We start from the raw sequence: 23,890 nt of genomic DNA, 5'->3' as shown, positions 1-23,890 counted from the left end.
TTTACTTATGCATTCAAATATAACACCTTCAGTATTCATCGCCCTTTTCAATTTTACTTTCCATCTGACACTTCAACTCACCCCACTAACTGCAGTTTTGCCCTATCATCTGCATTTCCTTCCTTACAGTCTCAATACACACTGCCTCTACTTGTATACCAACTGCCCCATCCTCAACCCTATTAATCAGTTTCCCATCCCCCTGCCAAATAAGTTTAAATCCTCCCCAACAGCTCTAGCAAACCTGCCCGCAAGGATATCAATCCCCCTTGAGTTCAGGTACAGTGTAACGCGTCCCTTTTGTGCAGGTCATACCTTCCTTGCCAGAGATCCCAGTGATCCAGTAGTCTCAAGCCCTGCTCCTTGCACCAGTTTCTCAGCCTCACATTCATTTGCCTGATCTTCCTATTACTCTCACTGACACATGGCACAGGCAGCAATCCAGAATTTACTGTATTGGGGGTCCTGTGCATTTCAGTTTTCTGCCTAACTCCCTAAATTCTCTCTTCAGGACTGCCTTCATTTTCCAACCTATGTCATTGGTGCTAATGTGTACCTAGACTCTGCCTGCTCCCCCTCCCCCTCTAGAATGCTATGGACCCAATCTGAGATATCCCTGACCCTGGCACCTCAGAGGCAACATACGATCCAGTGTCCCTATCATGTCTACTCTTACTATGGAATCCCCTATCAATACTCTGCTCCCCACTTCCCTTCTGAGCCATAGCACCAGATCCAGTGCCAGAGTCCCAGTCGCTGCGGATTTCCCCCATCCTCAACAGTATCCAAAATGGTATGCATATTATTGAGGAGAACAGCCAGAGGGATACTCTGCAATGTCTGCCCAGTTCTTCTCCCTCTCCTGACAGTCAACCAGGTAACTGCTTCCCGCATCTTATGAGTGACTACTTCCTTGTATCTCCTATCTATTACCTCCTCAGTTTACCGTATGAACCAAAGGTCTTTGAGCTGCAGCTCCAGTTCCTTAACACATTCTCTAAGGAGCTGCAACTCAGTGCACCTGGTGCAGATACGATAATCTGGGAGGTTGAATGTCTCCCAGAATTCCCACATTGTACACAGAGAACACAACCCAGCCCCCGGAGCCATTCTCACTGCTCTAACTATGCAGTAACAGATGATGAAAAAGAAGAAACTTACCAGGTACGTACCTCGCTCCAGCCTGATGAGCCAAAACCTGCTCTCTCTAGCAATGGTCCACACACACAATGGCTGCTCCGCTTGCCTCAACCTTATTTTTATTTACCCTTGCTAATGAATCGAGATTTGATTGGACTGCTGGAAAATGCTGAAACCCCACAAAAGCTCCTCTTTTAAAATCTTACTCATAGACCTGTGAGTTTCTCCATCTTTCTCCCCCCACAATTCGATTGGGCTGCGAGAAAAATGCCGAAATCCTGCTCTTTTTTTTGGATCATGGTTGCCACCTCCCTCCCAATTTGATTGGGTCACTGGAAAAACATTTTACATCCTTGTTTTACACCACTTGATTTACATCACTTTTTTGTAGTTAGAGTTATAACAAGAAAATAGCGGTCTTGTGCACAAAATCCTACAAACAGCAACACACTGGAGTGATAATGGCTCTGTTGTTTCTACTTTAGTGATGTAATTTGATAGATTACTCCTCTGACGGTACTCTAGCCAACCTAGAGCACAGATGGGGCATTAGTTTAACACCTTACCCAAAAGATGGCAGCTTAGACATTGCAGTGCTTCCTCAGCATCTCATTGGAATATCACTCTAGATTTTTAAGCCTAAATCTCTTGTATGTGATTTTGAGCACGCAGCTGTTTAACTTGGATTCAAGAATGCTGCCTACTTAGTTGAGGCTGAAGATACAGAAACAAAATACTGTGGATGCTGGAGATCTAAAATAAGATCAGAAAATGTACAAATATTCAGCAGGCCAGGCCACACAGATCCTGATTAATCTGCTATTTTTGGCTATTTTTATCTTCTGACACTTCATATAGCTTTTTTTACTACCTGTGTTTAAAAGTGCTTAATGGTCAAAGAAGTTGCACTATTATTAAGTATATTCACTTGGAGAGCTAGTTGTTTTTATCTGATATAAATAGAACAAATAAACCAGATTTTCATGATACAAACAAATTGATACATGCAAAATGGTGCAGGGAACTCAGTAGGTAAGGCAGCATCTTTGGAAAGGTATAAAAAGACAATGATTTGAGGTGAGACCCTTCTTCAGGACTGGAAAGGAAGGGGGAAGAAGCCAGAAGGCTACTTCATTCCCCTTCGTTTCCAGTCCTGATGAAGGGCCTCGGCCTGAATTGTTGACTGTTTATTTCGTTTCGTAGATGCTATGTAACCTCCAGCATTTTGTGTATTTCTTTGGATTTCCAGCATCTGCAGAATCTCTTGTGCTTAAGAAAGGATTGATTGTTGGAAAATGCCTACCCTATTTCCTGGGCAACTGATTCCAAAATGATGAATGAGCAGCTGTTTCAAAATAAGACCATAAGGTATAAGAGTAGAATTAGGCCATTTGGCACATTGAGTCTGCTCTGCCATTTCAACAAGGCTGATCCAATTTTCCTCTCAGCCCCAATTTCTTGCCTTTTTCCCTATATCCCTTCATCCGCTGACCAATCAAGAATCTATCAACCTCTGCCTTAAACATACATTAAGATTTGGCCTCTACAGCTGCCTGCGGCAAAGAATTCCTCAGATTCACCACTCTCTGGCTAAGAAAGACCTCCGTTCTAAAAGAACGTCCCTCTATTCTGAAGCTGTGTCCTCTGGTCTTAGACTCTCACACCATAGGAAACTTCCTCTCCACATCCACTCTATCAAAGCCTTTCACCATTCGATAGGTTTCAATGAGGTCACCCATCGTTCTTCTGAATTCTGGCCCCGAGCCATCAAATGCTGTTCCATATGACAAGCTGTTCAATCCTGAAATCATTTTCTTGAACCTCCTTTGAATCCTCTCTAGTTTCAGCACATCCTTTTTAAGATAAGGGGCTCAAAACTGCTCACAATACTCCAAGTGAGGCCTCACCAGTGCTTTACAAAGTCTCAACGTTAATTCGTTGCTTTTACAGTACATATCAAAAGTATTCACCCCCCCCCCCAGAAGTTTTCACCTTTTATTGTCACGTTTCACACTGAATCATAGTGGATTAAATTTGGCTTTTTGACACTGATCAACAAAAAAACACTTTTGTGTCAAAGTGAAAACAGATGTCTACAAAGTAATCTAAATTAATTACAACTATAAAACAAAATAAATACAAAATTCAAGTCAGTATTTAGTAGATGTACCTTTGGCAGCAATTACAGCTTTGAGTTTGTGTGGATAGGTCTCTTAACAGCATTGCTCATCTGGACACTGCAATTTTTCCCCATTCTTCTTTACAAAACTGCTCGGGCTCTGTCATATTGCATGGGGTTCGTGACTGAACAGCCCTTTTCAAGTCTTACCACAAATTCTCAGTTAGATTGAGGTCTGGACTCTGACTTGACCACTCCAGGTCATTAACTTTGTTTTTAAGTTATTCCTGCATAGCTTTGGCTTTATGCTTGGGGTCATTGTCTTGCTGAAAAACAAATCTTCTCCCAAGTTGCAGTTCCCTTGCAAACTGCATTAGGTTTTCCTCCAAGATTTCCCTGTATGCTGCTGCATTCATTTTACCCTCCACCTTCACAAGCCTTCCAGGGCCTGCTGCAGTGAAGCTTCCCCACAGCATGATGCAGCCACCACCATGCTTCACAGTAGGGATGGTGCTTATGCCAAACATAGCATTTAGTCTAATGGACAAAACGCTTAATTTTGGTTTTCTCAGACCATAGAAGCTTCTTCCAGCTGACTTCAGAGTCTCCCACATGCCTTCTGGCAAACTCTAGTCGAGTTTTAATATAGTTTTTTTCAACAGTGGTTTTCTGTTTGCCACTCTCCCATAAAGCTGTGACTGGTGAAGCACCTGGGCATCAGTTGTATGTGCAGTCTCTCCCACCTGAGCCACTGAATCTTGTAACTCCTCCCGAGTTGTCATAGGTCTCCTGGTAGTCATGGCTGTGCCATCTTGCCTTTAGAATACTTCTTCATCTTTGAGATGTATGTATCCTGTGCCTTCCGAATTGCTTCCAGAAATTCCAGCCATTACTACTCTGCCATCTTTCCTACCAGTGTTCTTTTCAAATCAATTCTGACCAACTTCTGACTCATGCCTCTGTAATTCCCTTTAGTCCACTGTAATACTGATACATTTGACCTTATGTGCTGTTGTGATACTAATAACAGTTGCTGCTGCAAAATGTATAGAATCCAATAACTCTAATTAGATTGAAAGATATAGAACATCAGAATCAGGTTTATGAAATATTGCCAACCAGAATTATTGCTTCTGACATTATTGAAAGAATACTACTGTGTATTCCTTCTCTTTCTCAAACTTCAGGGTGAATTTGATCATGTTATGATTACTTCCCCTTAAGGGTTCTTTTACCTTAAACTCTCTGAACAATTCTGGTTCATTGCACAACACCCAATCTAGAATAGCTGATCCCCTAGTAGGCTCAACCAAGAGCTGCTCTAAAAGGCCATCTCATAGGCATTCTAGAAATCCTCCCTCTTGGAATCTGGCACCAACTTGATTTTCCCAAACTACCTGCATATTGAAATTCCCAATGACTATTGTAACATTGCCCTTTTGGCATGCATTTTCTAACTTCTGATGTAATTTGTAGACCACATCTTTGCTAGTAAATTTAACCACAAAATACTACAAAATTTGGAACAGGTCAGCTAGCATCTGTGAAGGAAAGAGCAGAGCTAAAGGTCATTGCCTTTTGAAAAATACTTGCTGTTTGCTTCCTATTTAGTAAACTTTACATGGTTTTGTCCTTTCAGGTTTGGGCAATAGGAGAGTATTTGTCTTTGTCTTATGATAGACGCTGTACAGTTGAACAAATCACCAACTTCTTTGAAACTCTGGAAGCTTTGCTTTTCGAGATCATACAACTGCAAGCATCTGCCAGCATCCCCAAGTGCTCACCACGAGTCATCACAGTTCTCATGACAACATTGGCAAAATTAGCATCTCGGAGCCAAGACTTGATTCCAAGGTACTGCATCTAAATAATTACTAAAGCAGAAAGGATGATGTGGTGGAAGTTACTAAGAAATTTAGAATTAATTCATCACTGTATAGTTATTTTCACAATTACATTATGTTTTAATCAAGGGGAAAATGTTTGCATGGTAACTGGGTTGATCACAAAAGGATAGTGACTTAAGGTTCTTGGAGTGAAACAACAGAGGAGGTGAGATACAGCAGCTTATGATGAGGGTTGAGTTGCTTTAAGTATTATGGAAGTAGTAATTTTCAAAAATAGATCAGAATAATACTTGGAGGGGCAAGTTGTCAGGTCGAGCAAATCAGCAGAGGAAGAGTGTGGATTGAGTGGGGATATAGAATAAGTGTTATTCTCTTGCTTTGTGATTTTGTATGACTTTTGCTGATGGCATAAGTCTGAGGCACTGTCCACTGGTGCCTATGGGCACCAACCAAGTATAATTGGAGAAACATGTTTATTATTTCTGAGTTTGAATACTGAAGTTCTTTATCCACCTTCAGTGGAAGGACTCCAGCCATTCAGGATGATGACTCTCCACCAGCTCCTCAAGTGCATCTAGAGATGGGCTGCAAAATGCTGATCTTGTCAGAGATGCCCACATTCCAGAAAAGGGCTGGGGAACGGTGAAACACATGCAAAATGCAGGAGGAACGCAGCAGGTCAGGTAGCATTTATGGAAGGGAATAACGAGTCAATGTTTCAAGCTGAGATTCCTCATCGGGACTGGGAATGGAATAGTAGGAAGACAGAGTTCACATATTAATTTTCCCATCTATGATCTTTGAAGATCAAAACAACTGCAGCTGTTGGAAATTTGAAGTAAAACCAGTAAATACTATTTAAGCAGCAAGAGTCAGCAATTTAACAGCATTATACAGAAGGTTCTTCATCAAAACTGGTAGATTGAGAATTATGCAACACACATCAAAGTTGCTGGTGAACGCAGCAGGCCAAGCAGCATCTATAGGAAGAGGCGCAGTCGACGTTTCAGGCCGAGACCCTTCGTCAGGACTAACTGAAGGAAGAGTGAGTAAGGGATTTGAAAGCTGGAGGGGGAGGGGGAGATGCAAAATGATAGGAGAAGACAGGAGGGGGAGGGATAGAGCCGAGAGCTGGACAGGTGATAGGCAAAAGGGGATACGAGAGGATCATAGGACAGGAGGTCCGGGAAGAAAGGCGGGGGGGGGGTGACCCAGAGGATGGGCAAGAGGTATATTCAGAGGGACAGAGGGAGAAAAAGGAGAGTGAGAGAAAGAATGTGTGCATAAAAATGAGTAACAGATGGGGTACGAGGGGGAGGTGGGGCCTAGCGGAAGTTAGAGAAGTCAATGTTCATGCCATCAGGTTGGAGGCTACCCAGACGGAATATAAGGTGTTGTTCCTCCAACCTGAGTGTGGCTTCATCTTTACAGTAGAGGAGGCCGTGGATAGACATGTCAGAATGGGAATGGGATGTGGAATTAAAATGTGTGGCCACTGGGAGATCCTGCTTTCTCTGGCGGACAGAGCGTAGATGTTCAGCAAAGCGGTCTCCCAGTCTGCGTCGGGTCTCACCAATATATAAAAGGCCACATCGGGAGCACCGGACGCAGTATATCACCCCAGTTGACTCACAGGTGAAGTGATGCCTCACCTGGAAGGACTGTTTGGGGCCCTGAATGGTGGTAAGGGAGGAAGTGTAAGGGCATGTGTAGCACTTGTTCCGCTTACACGGATAAGTGCCAGGAGGGAGATCAGTGGGGAGGGATGGGGGGGACGAATGGACAAGGGAGTTGTGTAGGGAGCGATCCCTGCGGAATGCAGAGAGAGGGGGGGAGGGGAAGATGTGCTTAGTGGTGGGATCCCGTTGGAGGTGGCGGAAGTTACGGAGAATAATATGTTGGACCCGGAGTAGGTGAGGACAAGGGGAACCCTATTCCTAGTGGGGTGGTGGGAGGATGGAGTGAGAGCAGATGTACATGAAATGGGGGAGATGCGTTTAAGAGCAGAGTTGATAGTGGAGGAAGGGAAGCCCCTTTCTTTAAAAAATGAAGACATCTCCCTCGTCCTAGAATGAAAAGCCTCATCCTGAGAGCAGAAGCGGTGGAGACGGAGGAATTGCGAGAAGGGGATGGCGTTTTTGCAAGAGACAGGGTGAGAAGCGGAATAGTCCAGATAGCTGTGAGAGTCAGTAGGCTTATAGTAGACATCAGTGGATAAGCTGTCTCCAGAGACAGAGACAGAAGGATCTAGAAAGGGGAGGGAGGTGTCGGAAATGGACCAGGTAAACTTGAGGGCAGGGTGAAAGTTGGAGGCAAAGTTAATAAAATCAACGAGTTCTGCATGCGTGCAGGAAGCAGCGCCAATGCAGTCGTCGATGTAGCGAAGGAAAAGTGGGGGACAGATACCAGAATAGGCACGGAACATAGATTGTTCCACAAACCCAACAAAAAGGCAGGCATAGCTAGGACCCATACGGGTGCCCATAGCTACACCTTTAGTTTGGAGGAAATGGGAGGAGCAAAAGGAGAAATTATTAAGAGTAAGGACTAATTCCGCTAGACGGAGCAGAGTGGTGGTAGAGGGGAACTGATTAGGTCTGGAATCCAAAAAGAAGCGTAGAGCTTTGAGTCCTTCCTGATGGGGTATGGAAGTATATAAGGACTGGACATCCATGGTGAAAATAAAGCGGTGGGGGCCAGGGAACTTAAAATCATCAAAAAGTTTAAGAGCGTGAGAAGTGTCACGAACATAGGTCGGAAGGGATTGAACAAGGGGTGATAAAACAGTGTCGAGGTATGCAGAAACGAGTTCGGTGGGGCAGGAGCAAGCTGAGACAATAGGTCGGCCAGGACAGGCAGGTTTGTGGATCTTGGGTAGGAGGTAGAAACGGGAAGTGCGGGGTGTGGGAACTATAAGGTTGGTAGCAGTGGATGGGAGATCCCCTGAGCGGATAAAGTCGTTGATAGTGTGGGAGACAATGGCCTGGTGCTCCTTAGTGGGGTCACGATCGAGGGGTAAATAAGAGGAGGTATCCGTGAGTTGTCGCTGTGCCTCGGCAAGGTAGAGGTCAGTACGCCAGACTACAACAGCACCCCCTTTATCAGCGGGTTTAATAATAAGGTTAGGATTAGTGCGGAGGGAGTGGAGAGCAGAGCGTTCCGAAGGAGTGAGGTTGGAATGGGGACAAGGTGTGGTGAAGTCGAGACGATTGAGAAGATTGAGAATTAGTTAACTTTAAGTTGCAGAGGTGTTGGAAGGAGGAGTAATGAATAGTGAGGGAGAGATTTATACTCAATTTATATGTTGAAGAAGTTGTGTGGCAAATAGATTGATGAGGGGAGATAGGGAAGCAGAAAACCAAACCAAACCAAAGAAATGTAAGAGTGGCGAATTGCAGAGCTAAGTATGTTACACCTTGCTAATGGAGAAAGACAAATAGAATCAATGTTACAGTTGGTTGACCTGCAACAGAGATGGTCAGTTCTGATGCCAAGAAAACAGGTTTCCTGAATCTTATATAGAGTCTGGCAGGCTGCCATATGCTCAGACATGTTATGTCTTCCCCTTCCTTTTCAATATTTTGAAGAGACAGATAACTTTGTAATCGTGACCCACACTTTCATCTCAAACCATTGCTCTTCCTAGGCACTGCCGCTTGAAACTGCAGGAGACACTACACTTGTCTTTTCAATTCTTCTTTTCCCATCATTTAGGAATCCAAGTAATGTTTCCACATGAAGTGGCTATTCACGTGCATTCCATTTAATCCAGTACTTAAAATGTGGTTTTCTTCTACTCTTCTTGACAGCTATGTGGAGCACCTGCTTTCAAACTACAGAACACTGTGATTCCAGTTGCATGTCATTTTAGCTATCCATCTACTCTGTCATATTTGTTTAAGAGCATAAGAAATTGGAGCAGGTGTAGGCAATCTGGCCCATCAGCCTGAGTAAGATCATGGTTGATCTAGCCATGGCCTTTACCCCATATCCCTTATTTCCTTTTCCATGCAAAAATCTCTGTAACTGTGTCTTCAATATATTTAGTAAGGTAGGCTCTTCTGCTTCCTCAAGCAGAGAATTCCGCAGATGGAAAAATCAGTTCCTCCTCTTCATCCTAAATGTACTTATTCTGAATCTAGAGGCTATGTCCCCTAGTTCTAGTTTCACCTATCAGTGGAAGCAACTTTCCTTCTTTATCAATACCTTTCAGAATTTTATGTTTCTATAAGATTCCCCTCTCATTCTTCTGAATTCCAGTGAGTACTGTTCCAGTCTGTCCTCATAGGCTAACTCCCTCATCTCCAGAATCAACTTGGTGAACCTCTTCTGCACGGCCTCCAAAGGCAATATATCTTTCCTCAAATAATGAGACAGAAATGCATGCAGTACTCCGGGTGCAACCTCACCAGCACCGGGTGCAGTTGCAGCATAACCCCTCTGCTCTTAAATTCACTCCCTCTAGCAAAGAAGGCAAATGGAATGCTTCTTTTGCACATTTTAACTTCAGCATAACCTTTTGCACCTGCAAACCAACCTTTTGTTTTGATTCATGCGTAAGCAATCTCAAGTCATTGTGCAACAGCATGCTTCAGTCTTTCACCTTTTAAATATTAAGACCCTTGCCCACTCTTCTGACCTAACTATATCCCTCCGCAGACTTCACCCTTTGCACAATTTGTTTTTCCACTCAGAATCAAAATCAGAATCAGGTGTAATATCACTGGCCTGCCGTGAAATTTGTTGCTTTGAGGTAGCAGTACATTGCAATGCACAATAATAAAAACTATAAATTACAATAAATACATAAAAATAACTTAAGTAAGTAATTCAGAAAGAGATTGGAAAGAAACACTGAGGAAATGTTCATTGGTTCATTAGCCATTCAGAAATCTGAGAGGGGAAGAAGCTGTTACTGAAATGCTGAGTGTTTTTTCAGTCTTTACCACCTCATTGGTGGTAACAGTGAGAAAGAGGGATGTCCTGGGTGATGGAGGCCCTTAATGATGGATGACACATATTTGAGACATTACCTTTTGAAGGTGTCTTCGATGCTGGGGGAAGCTTGGTGTCTATGATGGAGCTGGCTGATTTTATAACTTTCTGCAGCTTTTTCTGATCCTGTGCAGTAGTTCATACCAGATGGTGAGGCAGCCAGTTAGTGCTCTCCACGGAACGTGTAGAAATTTGCAAGAGTCTTCAGTGACATACCAATCTTCCTCACACTTGAAATATAGCTGCTGCTGTGCCTTCTTTGTAATTGCATCAATATGTTGGGTGCAGGATGGATCCTCAGAGGTGTTCACATATCGGAACTTGAAACTGCTCGCCCTTTCAACTTCTGATCCCTTGTTGAGGAATTGGTGTGTGTTCCCTCGACTTCCCTTCCTGAAGTCCACAATCAATTCATTTTAGTTTCCTTAAATCTTACATCGTCTCTCAGTATTGTGCTGATCTTATCCTTAATTATGAGCGCTACCCCACCTTCCCTGCCTTCCTGCTTATACTTCTATATTACCAGATATCCCTGTATGTTTAATTCCCAATCATCTCTGTCCTGAAACCACGTTCCTGTAATGACCAGAACTGTAATAGCCCCAGAACTGGTTCCAATACCCCAGGAAATGAAACACTCCCCCTTCTGCACCAGTGCTTAAGCCATATATTTATCCTAGCTATTTTGCTATTCCTTCTCTAACTTGCACATAGCACAGGTAGCAATCCTGGTACTATGTAACACCTTTGAGGTCCTACATTTTAATTTGTCTCCTTGCTCCCTAAATTTGGCTTGTAGGACCTCACCCCAGCTCTCGTTTGTTCGTCACCACACACACAAAATGCTAGAGGAACTCAGCAGGCCAGGCAGCGTCAATGGAAAAAGTAGAGTTGACGTTTCGGGCCGAAACCCCCTTTGGCAGGACTGAGTGTTGAGTGTGTTGCTCGGATTTCCAGCACTTGCAGATTTTCTTTTGTTCCTGTCTATTCCTCTGCCACCCTTTTTCCTGCCCTCCTGAGCACCAGGGCCATTCAGTGTCATGATCTTAGCTACTGTTGGTTTCTCCTGATGAGCCATCTTCCCCAAACAGTATCTGCAGTGGTTTGTAGTTTACTGTTTGTAGACTGTTATACTGAGGCCCAAGGGAGCTTGAGGAACAGCAATGTATTGTACTGAAAATTACATGTTATGTTGAAGTTGTATAAGATGTTGGTGAAACCTAATCTGGAGTATTGTGTGCAATTTTAGTCACCTATGTACAACACAGATGTAACTTAAGTTTGAAAGAATACAGAGAAAATTTACAAGGATGTTGCTGGGTCTGGAGGACCTGAGTTATAAGGAAAGATTGAATAGGTTAGGACTGCATTCTTTAGAACATAGGAGATTGAGAGGAGATTTGATAGAAGTGTACAAAATTATGAAGGGTATAGATTGGCTAAATGCAAGCAAGCTTTTTCCACAGCAAGGTTGGGTTGAGCTACAAACAGAGGTCATGGGCTAAGGGTGAAAAGCAAAAAGTTTAAGGGGAACATAAGAAGCCTCTTCACTCAGAGGGTCATGAGAGTGTGGAATGAGCTGCTCGCACAAATGGTGCATGCAAGCTGGATTTCAATGTTTAAGAGAAGTTTGGATAAATACATGGATAGTAGGGACATGGAGGGCTGTGGTCCCGGTGCAGGTCATTGAGAGTTGACAGATTAAATAATTTTTTTGGCACTGACTAGATGGACCAAAGGGTCTGTTTCTGTGCTGTACTGCTATGACCTCATCTTCTATTGGAACAGTCTAAACTCAGTATGAATTCAACAGTTTCAGTTAGCTCACTTTCTGGACTGGCCACTTTTGCTGTAGATCAGTTGTTCAGTTTTTCCTTTCTACTAACATGGCCTGACCTGCTTAGTAATCTGTACAGCTCTGCATTTCACAGCTTTTACATTCCTTTATTCATATTTTCTCTAATTATTTTCTTCATTCTATTAACCACACTACTTAACCTATAGCTTATCTGCGCAGATCACTAACACATAAGAAGTGTTTCTTTGTGTATTCTCCTCTCAGTTGAGAACGATGCAATACTAAAATTGTTTTCAAAAATGTTACTGGCCAATTACAATTTATGGAAAGCATAAGGAATAAATTAGCAGACGGATGCCTGTGTTTTCAGTACCAAACCCCTGATTTTGGGGCTTACAATGCAGATATCTGAAGTGCAGTCCATATATTGCATTTTATACTTTTCTCTAGGTGTATAGATGTGAACATATCCACCTCATCCCTTTTGAATGTTAAAAGGGAATTCTATTAACCCAATGTTTATGTGTGTGCATACATTAAAAAGGGCCACTTTTCAACATAATTGTATAAGAGCTAAGAGAGTTGTAAAAGAGCGCCTGAAGGCTTTATGTGTCAATGCAAGGAGCATTCGTAATAAGGTGGATGAATTGAAAGTGCAGATTGTTATTAATGATTATGATATAGTTGGGATCACAGAGACATGGCTCCAGGGTGACCAGGGATGGGAGCTCAACGTTCAGGGATATTCAATATTCAGGAGGGATAGACATGAAGGAAGGGGAGGTGGGGTGGCGTTGCTGGTTAAAGAAGAGATTAACGCAATAGAAAGGAAGGACATAAGCCGGGAAGATGTGGAATCGATATGGGTAGAGCTGCGTAACACTAAGGGGCAGAAGACGCTGGTGGGAGTTGTGTACAGGCCACCTAACAGTAGTAGTGAGGTCGGAGATGGTATTAAACAGGAAATTAGAAATGTGTGCAATAAAGGAACAGCAGTTATAATGGGTGACTTCAATCTACATGTAGACTGGGTGAACCAAATTGGTAAAGGTGCTGAGGAAGAGGATTTCTTGGAATGTATGTGGGATGGTTTTTTGAACCAACATGTCGAGGAACCAACTAGAGAGGAGGCTATTCTGGACTGGGTTTTGAGCAATGAGGAAGGGTTAATTAGCGATCTTGTCGTGAGAGGCCCCTTGGGTAAGAGTGACCATAATATGGTGGAATTCTTCATTAATATGGAGAGTGACATAGTTAATTCAGAAACAAAGGTTCTGAACTTAAAGAGGGGTAACTTTGAAGGTATGAGACTTGAATTAGCTAAGATAGACTGGCAAATGACACTTAAAGGATTGACGGTGGATATGCAATGGCAAGCATTTAAAGGTTGCATGAATGAACTACAACAATTGTTCATCCCAGTTTGGCAAAAGAATAAATCAAGGAAGGTAGTGCACCCGTGGCTGACAAGAGAAATTAGGGATAGTATCAATTCCAAAGAAGTAGCATACAAATTAGCCAGAGAAAGTGGCTCACCTGAGGACTGGGAGAAATTCAGAGTTCAGCAGAGGAGGCCAAAGGGCTTACTTAGGAAGGGGAAAAAAGGTTTTGAGAGAAAACTGGCGGGGAACATAAAAACGGACTGTAAAAGCTTTTATAGATATGTAAAAAGGAAAAGACTGGTAAAGACAAATGTAGGTCCCCTGCAGACAGAAACAGGTGAATTGATTATGGGGAGCAAGGACATGGCAGACCAATTGAATAATTACTTTGGTTCTGTCTTCACTAAGGAGGACATAAATAATCTTCCAGAAATAGTAAAGGACAGAGGGTCCAGTGAGATGGAGGAACTGAGTGAAATACATGTTAGTAGGGAAGTGGTGTTAGGTAAATTGAAGGGATTGAAGGCAGATAAATCCCCAGGGCCAGATGGTCTGCATCCTAGAGTGCTTAAGGAAGTAGCCCAAGAAATAGTGGATGCATTAGTGATAATTTTTCAAAACTCGTTAGATTCTGGACTAGTTCCTGAGGATTGGAGGGTGGCTAATGTAACCCCACTTTTTAAAAAAGGAGGGAGAGAGAAACCGGGGAATTATAGACCGGTTAGCCTAACGTCGGTGGTGGGGAAACTGCTGGAGTCAGTTATCAAGGATGTGATAACAGCACATTTGGAAAGCGGTGAAATGATCGGACAAAGTCAGCATGGATTTGTGAAAGGAAAATCATGTCTGACGAATCTCATAGAATTTTTTGAGGATGTAACTAGTAGAGTGGATAGGGGAGAACCAGTGGATGTGGTATATTTGGATTTTCAAAAGGCTTTTGACAAGGTCCCACACAGGAGATTAGTGTGCAAATTTAAAGCACACGGTATTGGGGGTAAGGTATTGGTGTGGGTGGAGAATTGGTTAGCAGACAGGAAGCAAAGAGTGGGAATAAACTGGACCTTTTCAGAATGGCAGGCGGTGACTAGTGGGGTACCGCAAGGCTCAGTGCTGGGACCCCAGTTGTTTACAATATATATTAATGACTTGGATGAGGGAATTAAATGCAGCATCTCCAAGTTTGCGGATGACACGAAGCTGGGTGGCAGTGTTAGCAGTGAGGAGGATGCTAAGAGGATGCAGGGTGACTTGGATAGGTTGGGTGAGTGGGCAAACTCATGGCAGATGCAATTTAATGTGGATAAATGTGAAGTTATCCACTTTGGTGGCAAAAATAGGAAAACAGATTATTATCTGAATGGTGGCCGATTAGGAAAAGGGGAGGTGCAACGAGACCTGGGTGTCATTATACACGAGTTATTGAAAGTGGGCATGCAGGTACAGCAGGCGGTGAAAAAGGCGAATGGTATGCTGGCATTTATAGCGAGAGGATTCGAGTACAGGAGCAGGGAGGTACTACTGCAGTTGTACAAGGCCTTGGTGAGACCACACCTGGAGTATTGTGTGCAGTTTTGGTCCCCTAATCTGAGGAAAGACATCTTTGCCATAGAGGGAGTACAAAGAAGGTTCACCAGATTGATTCCTGGGATGGCAGGACTTTCATATGAAGAAAGACTGGATGAACTGGGCTTGTACTCGTTAGAATTTAGAAGATTGAGGGGGGATCTGATTGAAACGTATAAGATCCTAAAGGGATTGGACAGGCTAGATGCAGGAAGATTGTTCCCGATGTTGGGGAAGTCCAGAACGAGGGGTCACAGTTTGAGGATAGAGGGGAAGCCTTTTAGGACCGAGATTAGGAAAAACTTTTTCACACAGAGAGTGGTGAATCTGTGGAATTCTCTGCCACAGGAAACTGTTGAGGCCAGTTCATTGGCTATGTTTAAGAGGGAGTTAGATATGGCCCTTGTGGCTACGGGGGTCAGGAGGTATGGAGGGAAGGCTGGGGTGGGGTTCTGAGTTGGATGATCAACCATGATCATAATAAATGGCGGTACAGGCTCGAAGGGCCGAATGGCCTACTCCTGCACCTATTTTCTATGTTTCTATGTTTCTATAATACCGTCTATAGTGTTTGGCCCAACCACTGTGTAAAAGTTCATTTTAGTTAATTACTTCCTATCAGAAATATCAGCATGAAAATGAATCAAGTAAAATAACTTCATGATGAATCTATTGAAGGGAAGTTTGATTTTCTGGTATTTTCAGCTCTTGTGTTGATGGATTACTTTATTGGTTCTTCACAGAGCTCTTTGTACTTGTTTACATCTTTTAAAAAATCATTTTTAAAAGGAGTCTGTGAAGAATGTGTGTTAAAATCTTCATTTGTTTGTCAATTGTAAATTGACCTGTTTGAAAAACAAAACCACCTTCACTGACCCAAGACTTGTTCTCTCTTCAGGGTCTCTCTGTTCCTGTCCAAGATGAGGCCATTTGTTCGGAGTGCTTTGATTTCCTCCTTGTACAGTGAGGATGATATTCAGGAAATCCTGGCCCGTGCCAGTGAACTTAATAATCTGCTGAAAGCTCCAAATGTAGCTCAACTCATACTAGGACCTTCTGCAGACATTGCCAGCCCAAGATGGTACAAAGATACAAATGCTTCACTGCCACTCACCATGAGGACTATCAGCAAGATGCTACAGAGAGAGCCAGCGCCTGGATTCCCTGTGTAGCACCTTCAGACATTGTGTCTGTTAGAGTTCCAAAAGTGACATAATGTGAAATAATTTCCCACTCAGGATCAATAAAGTACTTACTGTTATTATTTGTTTAAGTGGTCTTCAGTTCAAGAAGCCTGCTTACAGGGATATCTAATGTGGAGGGTTATGGAGTGAAAAGCTGTTGTTTGAGTGTTTAACAAGTTGACTTTTCCTGTGATTTGGTTGATTTTTTTGTGTGTACATTACCACAATCGGATGTTCTGAATTCAAATAGTAGAGATTACAAACGTAGATTGGGTCACCCATATGTAAACTTATGTTTCCATCATTAAATAAGAGAATAAAAATAGATTAGCATATTTCTCATTTCAGAATCATATTTCTAGAGAGCAATGAATGCTGCTTGTGCTTAAAACCTCTCAATCACTCAATTAGTTGGAACATGTTCAGGATATGATTGTGCACATTGGCAAATTGACATCAATGTACAAAGCCAACATAAAATGGGAATTAAACTTTTTTGTCATAAGTGGGTTTATTTACTGTGATATTTCAAGAAAATTGAGGAATAAGCACCTTATGTTAAGGTTTTTTATAATTCAGCATGTGGGAACTTGAGCTGAAGTGTCAGTGATCTCTTGTGTTATGGTAGTATTCTTGGTGACTTAATGTCATCTTTGCTCTAGGTAAGTTAATTCCTCTTCTCTGCAACTAGACCCAACTCTTTTTAAGAAAGGATACTTCTGTAAGTGCATATATCATCATTGTAAGGCAACAGATTTTTTTACAGTTTATATTTTTGTGGTAACATTTATTTATTTCGAGATACAGCGCAGAGTAGGCCCTTCTGGTCCTTCAAGCCGCACTGCCGAGCGATCCCCGATTTAACACTAGCCTAATTGCAGGACAACTTACAATGACCAATTAACCTATTAACTGGTAAGTCTGTAGGAGGAAACCAGAGGTCCCGGAAAAATAAAACCCATACCTTCTACGGGGAGAATGTACAAACCCCTTACAGATGATGTCAGAATTGAACTCTGAACTTTGATGCCCCAAGCTGTAATAGTGTCACGCAAATTGGTATGCCCACAGCAGGTGACATATTGTTAATTTGTACTTTATTCTTGTTCTTTCATCTCCTCTGCCTACTTGTAAATGCAGATTTAATTAATCCTTAAATATGATCACTTTTCAATTTAGAGACAAGAATATATGACATAGAACAGTACATCTCAATAAAGGCCCTTCAGCCCACAATGTTGTGCTGACCTTTTGGACTATAAGATAATAAGATATAGGAGCAGAAGTAATCCATTTGGCCCATTGAGTCTGCTCCTCCATTCAATCATGAGCTGATCCAATTCTTCCAGTCATCCCTGCCTCCTCCCCATACCCTTTGATGCCCTGGCTAAACAAGAACCTATCTATCTCTGCCTTAAATGTACCCATTGACTTGGCCTCCACAGCTGCTCGTGGCATCAAATTCCACAGATTTACCACCCTCTGACTAAAGTAATTTCTCCACATCTCAGTTCTAAATGGACGTCCTTCAATCCTGAAGTCATGCCCTCTTGTCCTAGAATCCCCTACCATGGGAAGTAACTTTGCCATATCTAATCTGTTCAGGCCTTTTAACATTCAGAATGTTACTACGAGATCCCCCCTCATTCTTCTGAACTCCAGAGAATACAGCTCAAGAGCTGTCAGATGTTCCTCATACGGTAATCCTTTCATTCCTGGAATCATCCTTGTGAATCTTCTCTGAACCCTCTCCAATGTCAGAATATTCCTTTCTAAAATAAGGAGCCCAAAAATGCACACAATACTTCAAGTGTGGTCTCATGAGTGTCTTATAGAGCCTCAATATCACATCCCTGCTCTTATATTCTATACTGTGGCATGCAAAAGTTTGGGCACTCCGGTCAAAATTTCTGTTACTGTGAATAGCTAAGTGAGTAAAAGATGACCTGATTTCCAAAAGGCATAAAGTTAAAAATGACATATTTCTTTAATATTTTAAGCAAGAAAACTTTTTTATTTCCATCTTTTACAATTACAAAATTAAAAAATGGGAAAGGGCCCAAAGTTCTATTTTAACTTCATCAGTCCACAGGACTTGTTTCCAAAATGCATCAGGCTTGTTTAGATGTTCCTTTGAACCTTTTGAATAGAACTTTTTGGCCGCAATGAGCAAAGGTATGTTTGGAGAAAAACGGGTGCAGAATTTCATAAGAAGAAACCCTCTCCAACTGTTAAGCACGGGGGTGGATCGATCATGCTTTAGGCTTGTGTTGCAGCCAGTGGCACGGGGAACATTTACTGGTAGAGGGAAGAATGAATTCAATGAAATACCAGCAAATTCTGGAAGCAAACATCACACCATCCGTAAAAAAAAAAAGCTGAAGATGAGAAGAGGATAATGAACCTAAACACACCTCAAAATCCACAATGGACTATCTCAAGAGACACAAGCTGAAGGTTTTGCCATGGCCCTCGCATTCCCCTGACCGAAACATCATCGAGAATCTGGATAGACCTCAAAAGAGCAGTGCGTGCAAGACAGTCTAAGAATGTCACAGAACTAGAAGCCTTTTGCAAGGAAGAATGGGTGAAAATCCCCCAAACAAGAATTGAAAGACTCATAGCTGGCTACAGAAAGCATTTATAAACTGTGATACTTGCCAAAGGGGGTGTTACTAGGTACTGACCATGCAGGGTGCTCAACCTTTTGCTTCAGGCCCTTTTCCTTTTTTGTTATTTTGAAACTGTAAAAGATGGAAATAAGTGTTTTTGCTTAAAATATTAAAGAAATGTGTCATCTTTAACTTTATGCCTTTTGGAAATAAGTTCATCTTTTACTCACTTAACTATTTACAGTAACAGAAATTTTGACCAGGGTGCCCAAACTTTTGCATGCACTGTACCTATAGAAATAAATGGCAACATTGCATTCACCACCTTCACTACCGACTCAATCTGGAGGTTAACCTTTAGGGTATCCTGCACAAAGACTCCCAAATCCCTTTGCGTCTCTGCATTTTGAATTCTTTTCCCATCTGAGTAATAGTCTGCCCGTTTATTTCTTCCACCAAAGTGCATGACCAAACACTTTCCAACATTGTATTTCATTTGCCACTTCTTTGCCCATTCCCCTAAACTATCTTAAGTCTCTTTGCAGATTCTTTGTTTACTCAACAATAGCTGCTCCTCCTCCTATCTTTGTATCATCAGCAAATTTAGCCACAAATCTATTAATCCCCATAGTTCAAATCATTGATATACAGTGGCATGCAAAAGTTTGGACACCTCTGGTCAAAATTCCTGTTACCGTGAATGGTTAAGTGAGTAGAAGATGAACTGATCTCCAAAAGTGATAAAGTTAAAGATGAAATATTCTTTTCAACATTTTAAGCAAGACTAGTGTATTATTTTTGTTCTGTACAATTTTAGAGTGGGAAAAAAGGAAAGGAGCGCCATGAAAAAGTTTGGGCACCCCAAGAGATTTGAGCTCTCAGATAACTTTTACCAAGGTCTCAGACCTTAATTAGCTTGTTCGGGCTATGGCTTGTTCACAGTCATCGTTAGAAAAGGCCAGGTGATGCAAATTTTAAAAGCTTTATAAATACCGACTCCTCAAACCTTGTCCCAACAATCAGCAGCCATGGGCTCCTCTAAGCAGCTGCCTAGCACTCTGAAAATTAAAATAAATGATGCCCACAAAGCAGGAGAAGGCTGTAAGAAGATAGCAAAGCGTTTTCAGGTAGCTGTTTTCTCAGTTCATAACGTAATTAAGAAATGGCAGTTAACAGGAATGGTGGAGGTCAAGTTGAGGTCTAGAAGAGCAAGAAAACTTTCCCAGAGAACTGCTTGTAGGATTGCCAGAAAGACAAATCAAAATCCCATTTGATTGCAAAATACCTTCAGGAAGATTTAGCAGACTCTGGAGTGGTGGTGCACTGTTCTACTGTGCAGTGACACCTGCACAAATATGACCTTCATGGAAGAGTCATCAGAAGAAAACCTTTCCTGCATCCCCACCACAAAATTCAGCATCAGAAGTTTGCAAAGGAACATCTAAACAAGCCTGATACATTTTGGAAACAAGTCCTGTGGATTGATGAAGTTAAAATAGAGCTTTTTGGCCGCAATGAGCGAAGGTATGTTTGGAGAAAAAAGGGTGCGGAATTTCATGAAAAGAACACCTCTCCAACTGTTATGCATGGGGGTGGATCGGTCATGCTTTGGGCTTGTGTTGCAGTCAGTGGCACGGGGAACATCTCACTGGTAGAGGGAAGAATGAATTCAATTAAATACCAGCAAATTCTGGAAGCAAACATCACTCCATCTGTAAAAAAGCTGAAGACGAAAAGAGGATGGCTTCTACAACAGGGTAATGATCCTAAACACACCTCAAAATCCACAATGGACTACCTCAAGAGGTGCAAGCTGAAGGTTTTGTCATGGCCCCCACAGTCCCCTGACCTAATCATCATCGAAAATTTGTGGATAGACCTCAAAAGTGCAGTGCATGCAAGATGGCCAAAGAATCTCACAGAACCAGAAGCCTTTTGCAAGGAAGAATGGGTGAAAATCCCCCAAACAAGAATTGAAAGACCCTTAGCTGGCTACAGAAAGCATTTATAAGCTGTGATACTTGCCAAAGGGGGTGTTACTAAGTACTGACCATGCAGGGTGCCCAAACTTTTGCTTCGGTCCCTTTTCCTTTTTTGTTATTTTAAAACCGTAAAAGATGGAAATAAAAAAGTAATCTTGCTTAAAATATTAAAGAAATGTGTCATCTTTAACTTTATGCCGTTTGGAAATCAGGTCATCTTTTACTCACTTAGCTATTCACAGGAACAGAAATTTTGACTGGGGTGCCCAAACTTTTGCATGCCACTGTACATCGTAAAAAGAAGTGGTCCCAACACCAACCCCTGTGGAACTCCACTGGTAACTGGCAGCCGGTCAGAATATGGTCCCTTTATTCCCACTCTCTGTTTTCTGCTGATCAGACAATGCTCCACCCATGCTAGTAACTCCCCTGTAATTCCATGGGCTCTTATCTTGCTAAGCAGCCTCATGTGTGGCACCTTGTCAAAGGCCTTCTGAAAATCCAAGTACACCACATCTACTGCATCTCCTTTGTCTACCCTGCTTGTAATTACCTAAAAAATTTGCAGTAGGTTAGTCAGGCAGGATTTTCCTTTCAGGAAACCATGCTGGCTTTGGCCTATCTTGTCATGTGTCTCCAGTTTCTCCGTAATCTCATCACTAACAATCGATACAGACAACTTCCCAACCACTGATGTCAGGCTAACAGATCTATAGTTTCTTTTCTGCTGCCTCCCACCTTTCTTAAATAGCAGAGTAACATTTGCAATTTTCCAGTAATCCGGTACAATCCCAGAATCTATTGATTCTTGAACCTACTCCAAGGTTCTTTTAACCCGCTCCAAGATCAATCTAATCCTTCCCTTCCAATTCGCCCTCCATTTTTCATTCATCCATAATATAATTTGAGTCAATCTACAAACTGGAGTCAAAAATCACATAAGTACTATGAAACAAATGTTTTCTCTTTTTTTGGTAAGGAATTATACTTAATGAGCTAAATTATAACTTGTTTTTGTTGTTGAAAATGACTTTATACTCATTAGAGCTAAAGTTGAAATATTGTCACATAACTGGGTTGTAAATGCAGTTCTTTGTGGAGACTTCTGTGTGTTTAGGTATAAAATTTTGATGTTTGTATGGAGAGCAGCTGGAGAAGGCAGAGGAAATTATAGATTATCCCATACTCCTTCCACTCAGTCACCATCGTTATCAAGAGTAGGAATATTGATTTCTAGTTTAAAAACTTAAAGGGTAATTGCAGTGCCCATGCTCTCCCAGTTCGTGAGTAGGTATGGATAACTGAGGACTGACAGTTCAGAGTTCTCTGACCCTTTACATTCCTGCAGTGGTCATGTGGAGAAGTGCTCAAGTTTACACAATATAATAAACACACTGGATTAAAAATAACACTTAATAAAGAATAAAAGATGCTGATTAATCCATGAAAAGTAGTTTATTTGCATAGAATTTTTCAGAAATTGATGCATTTAAAACTTACATTATTTGAGTACACGTTTGAAATGTATTTTAAACACAGGTCATTAAGTTATAAAATATATTATTTGAACAGCACATTAACATAATGGAGGTAAAATTACAGTCATAATACTGAAAGAATCTATTCTAAATGCAGAATTTTAATGGTGTGGCTTGTTTGTTTGAAAACAGTTTTGATATGTATTCACACTGCAGAGATGTCTGGTTTACGGACTCTTCCTAATTGCCTGGGAGAATTTAGAAGAGTCATCATCGGTCTGCAGTCAGTGTAGGAAGTGTGATTGATGTTTAAAAATGTAAGTAGTATCATTTTTAATTCTTGGACTTATTGCAGCTGATTATCTACATGGGATTACAAAAATTCCGGCAAGATATGCTTGTGAGAGATCAAATATTAAAATAGAAGATGTGATTTAAATCTAATTTGGTAGATTTACATCATTACATTCACATTCATGCCCCCTTATTTAGCTGTCAGTCATCTAGTCTAATTTGTGCAAATAACATTTCAAAGTTATTGTTTGATTTCTAAAAAAAAATGTAGCACACAAAATGCTGTAGGAATTTAGCAGGTCAGGCAGCATCTGTGGGAAGAAATAAAGAGTCGATGGAGGTTTCAGGCCTAAAACCTTCTTCAGGATTTGCAGCATCTACAAAATCTCTTGTTTTAAAAATAATTTCTTGTTGAGAGGATAGAGGGTTATCTTTAAACAGTTGCTTGCAAAACAACATTGTCTAAATGGCAGTGTTCCAAAGGTGATCATAAGCTCTCTGCTTCCTGTAATACCTGATTTTAAAATTGTAAATTCAAGAACTCTCTGCCCGAATGTTCAGTTTAACCAGCTAGAGTATCTATGAGTTTTGGCCACCCTGAATACTTGTTTCTTACTGAATTTGTTTATAAGAATGTTTAAAATCTAGATTACCACAACATCTACAGAATGGCTTTAAGCCAAGTACAAATCATTGAACTCTGGAGAAGATGACTGCGTAAAAAGATAGAATCGTTGTTAAATCTTTCTTTTACAAGAAAAGGTAACTGATTGTTATTGTGAGGACTTGGAACTTATGTTTATACAGTTGGTCTGTTGTATCCTCAGTAAGATATGGAGGTCACCCAATTTTCTGTTTGTCCAAGATCCCAAAAATCTAAATCAGTTGCAATAAATAAGTGACTCTCAAAATTTTGGCCACCTCTTGAGAAGCAGTTTGTTTGCACCTAGCTTATAAGTGTATCTAAAACCAAATATGCAGTAAAACAGGGCCCCAGTGTTGCTGTTACTTTTGGATAGATGTGACAACCATTGTGTACACATCTAGAACCAAACAGCAAAGAAACGAACATCCACCTAATTGTTTTGTATTGCCATTAAAGACAGGTTCATCAGGTGTCTTGGAAACCCCTTTTTCAGATGGGAGATCTTTACCCAGAACAGACAGAGGAGATTGCCTTTTCATCTGCACTTGAATGATAAAGTACCCAAGATCTGTCCACAGAATTAATCTCAGTCTTCTAACTTTTCATTTCTCCTTCATAAGGAGATGGATGCCATTTGGTCCATCAAGTCTGTACCAGCTCTCAGAGCAATCTCATCAGCTGGATCAGATGAAGGGCAGAGGTTTCTATCTGCGTCTGTCATAAAACCTGTACTTGTAAAAACAATTTTTCTTACTGTTATTTCTGATGAAATGCCATTGACCTGAAAAGTAATACTCCCTCTCCCTCTCTGAAGATTCAGTCTAATCTGCTGAATCTTTTCGACATC

The 23,890-nt window shown here is 41.5% G+C and overlaps 1 protein-coding gene across 2 annotated transcripts in view; it reads left to right on the top strand.

The window, feature by feature from the left end:
* The window catches only part of ap5z1 (adaptor related protein complex 5 subunit zeta 1), a 58,829-nt gene extending 42,721 nt beyond the window's left edge, over positions 1–16,108 (top strand). For both annotated transcript variants that reach the window (XM_063058952.1, XM_063058951.1), the window contains 2 exons: positions 4,899–5,113; positions 15,746–16,108. In XM_063058952.1, coding sequence (XP_062915022.1) covers positions 4,899–5,113; positions 15,746–16,019 — 489 coding nt within the window. In that variant the 3' untranslated portion in view covers positions 16,020–16,108. The remainder of the gene's footprint in view (positions 1–4,898; positions 5,114–15,745) is intronic.
* Positions 16,109–23,890: the final 7,782 nt, after the last annotated feature.

Source organism: Mobula hypostoma, chromosome 9 (genome assembly GCF_963921235.1).
Source record: "Mobula hypostoma chromosome 9, sMobHyp1.1, whole genome shotgun sequence".
Lineage (NCBI taxonomy): Eukaryota > Metazoa > Chordata > Chondrichthyes > Myliobatiformes > Myliobatidae > Mobula > Mobula hypostoma.
Note: the sequence above shows the minus strand (reverse complement) of the source record. Positions and strands in the feature narration are given on the sequence as shown.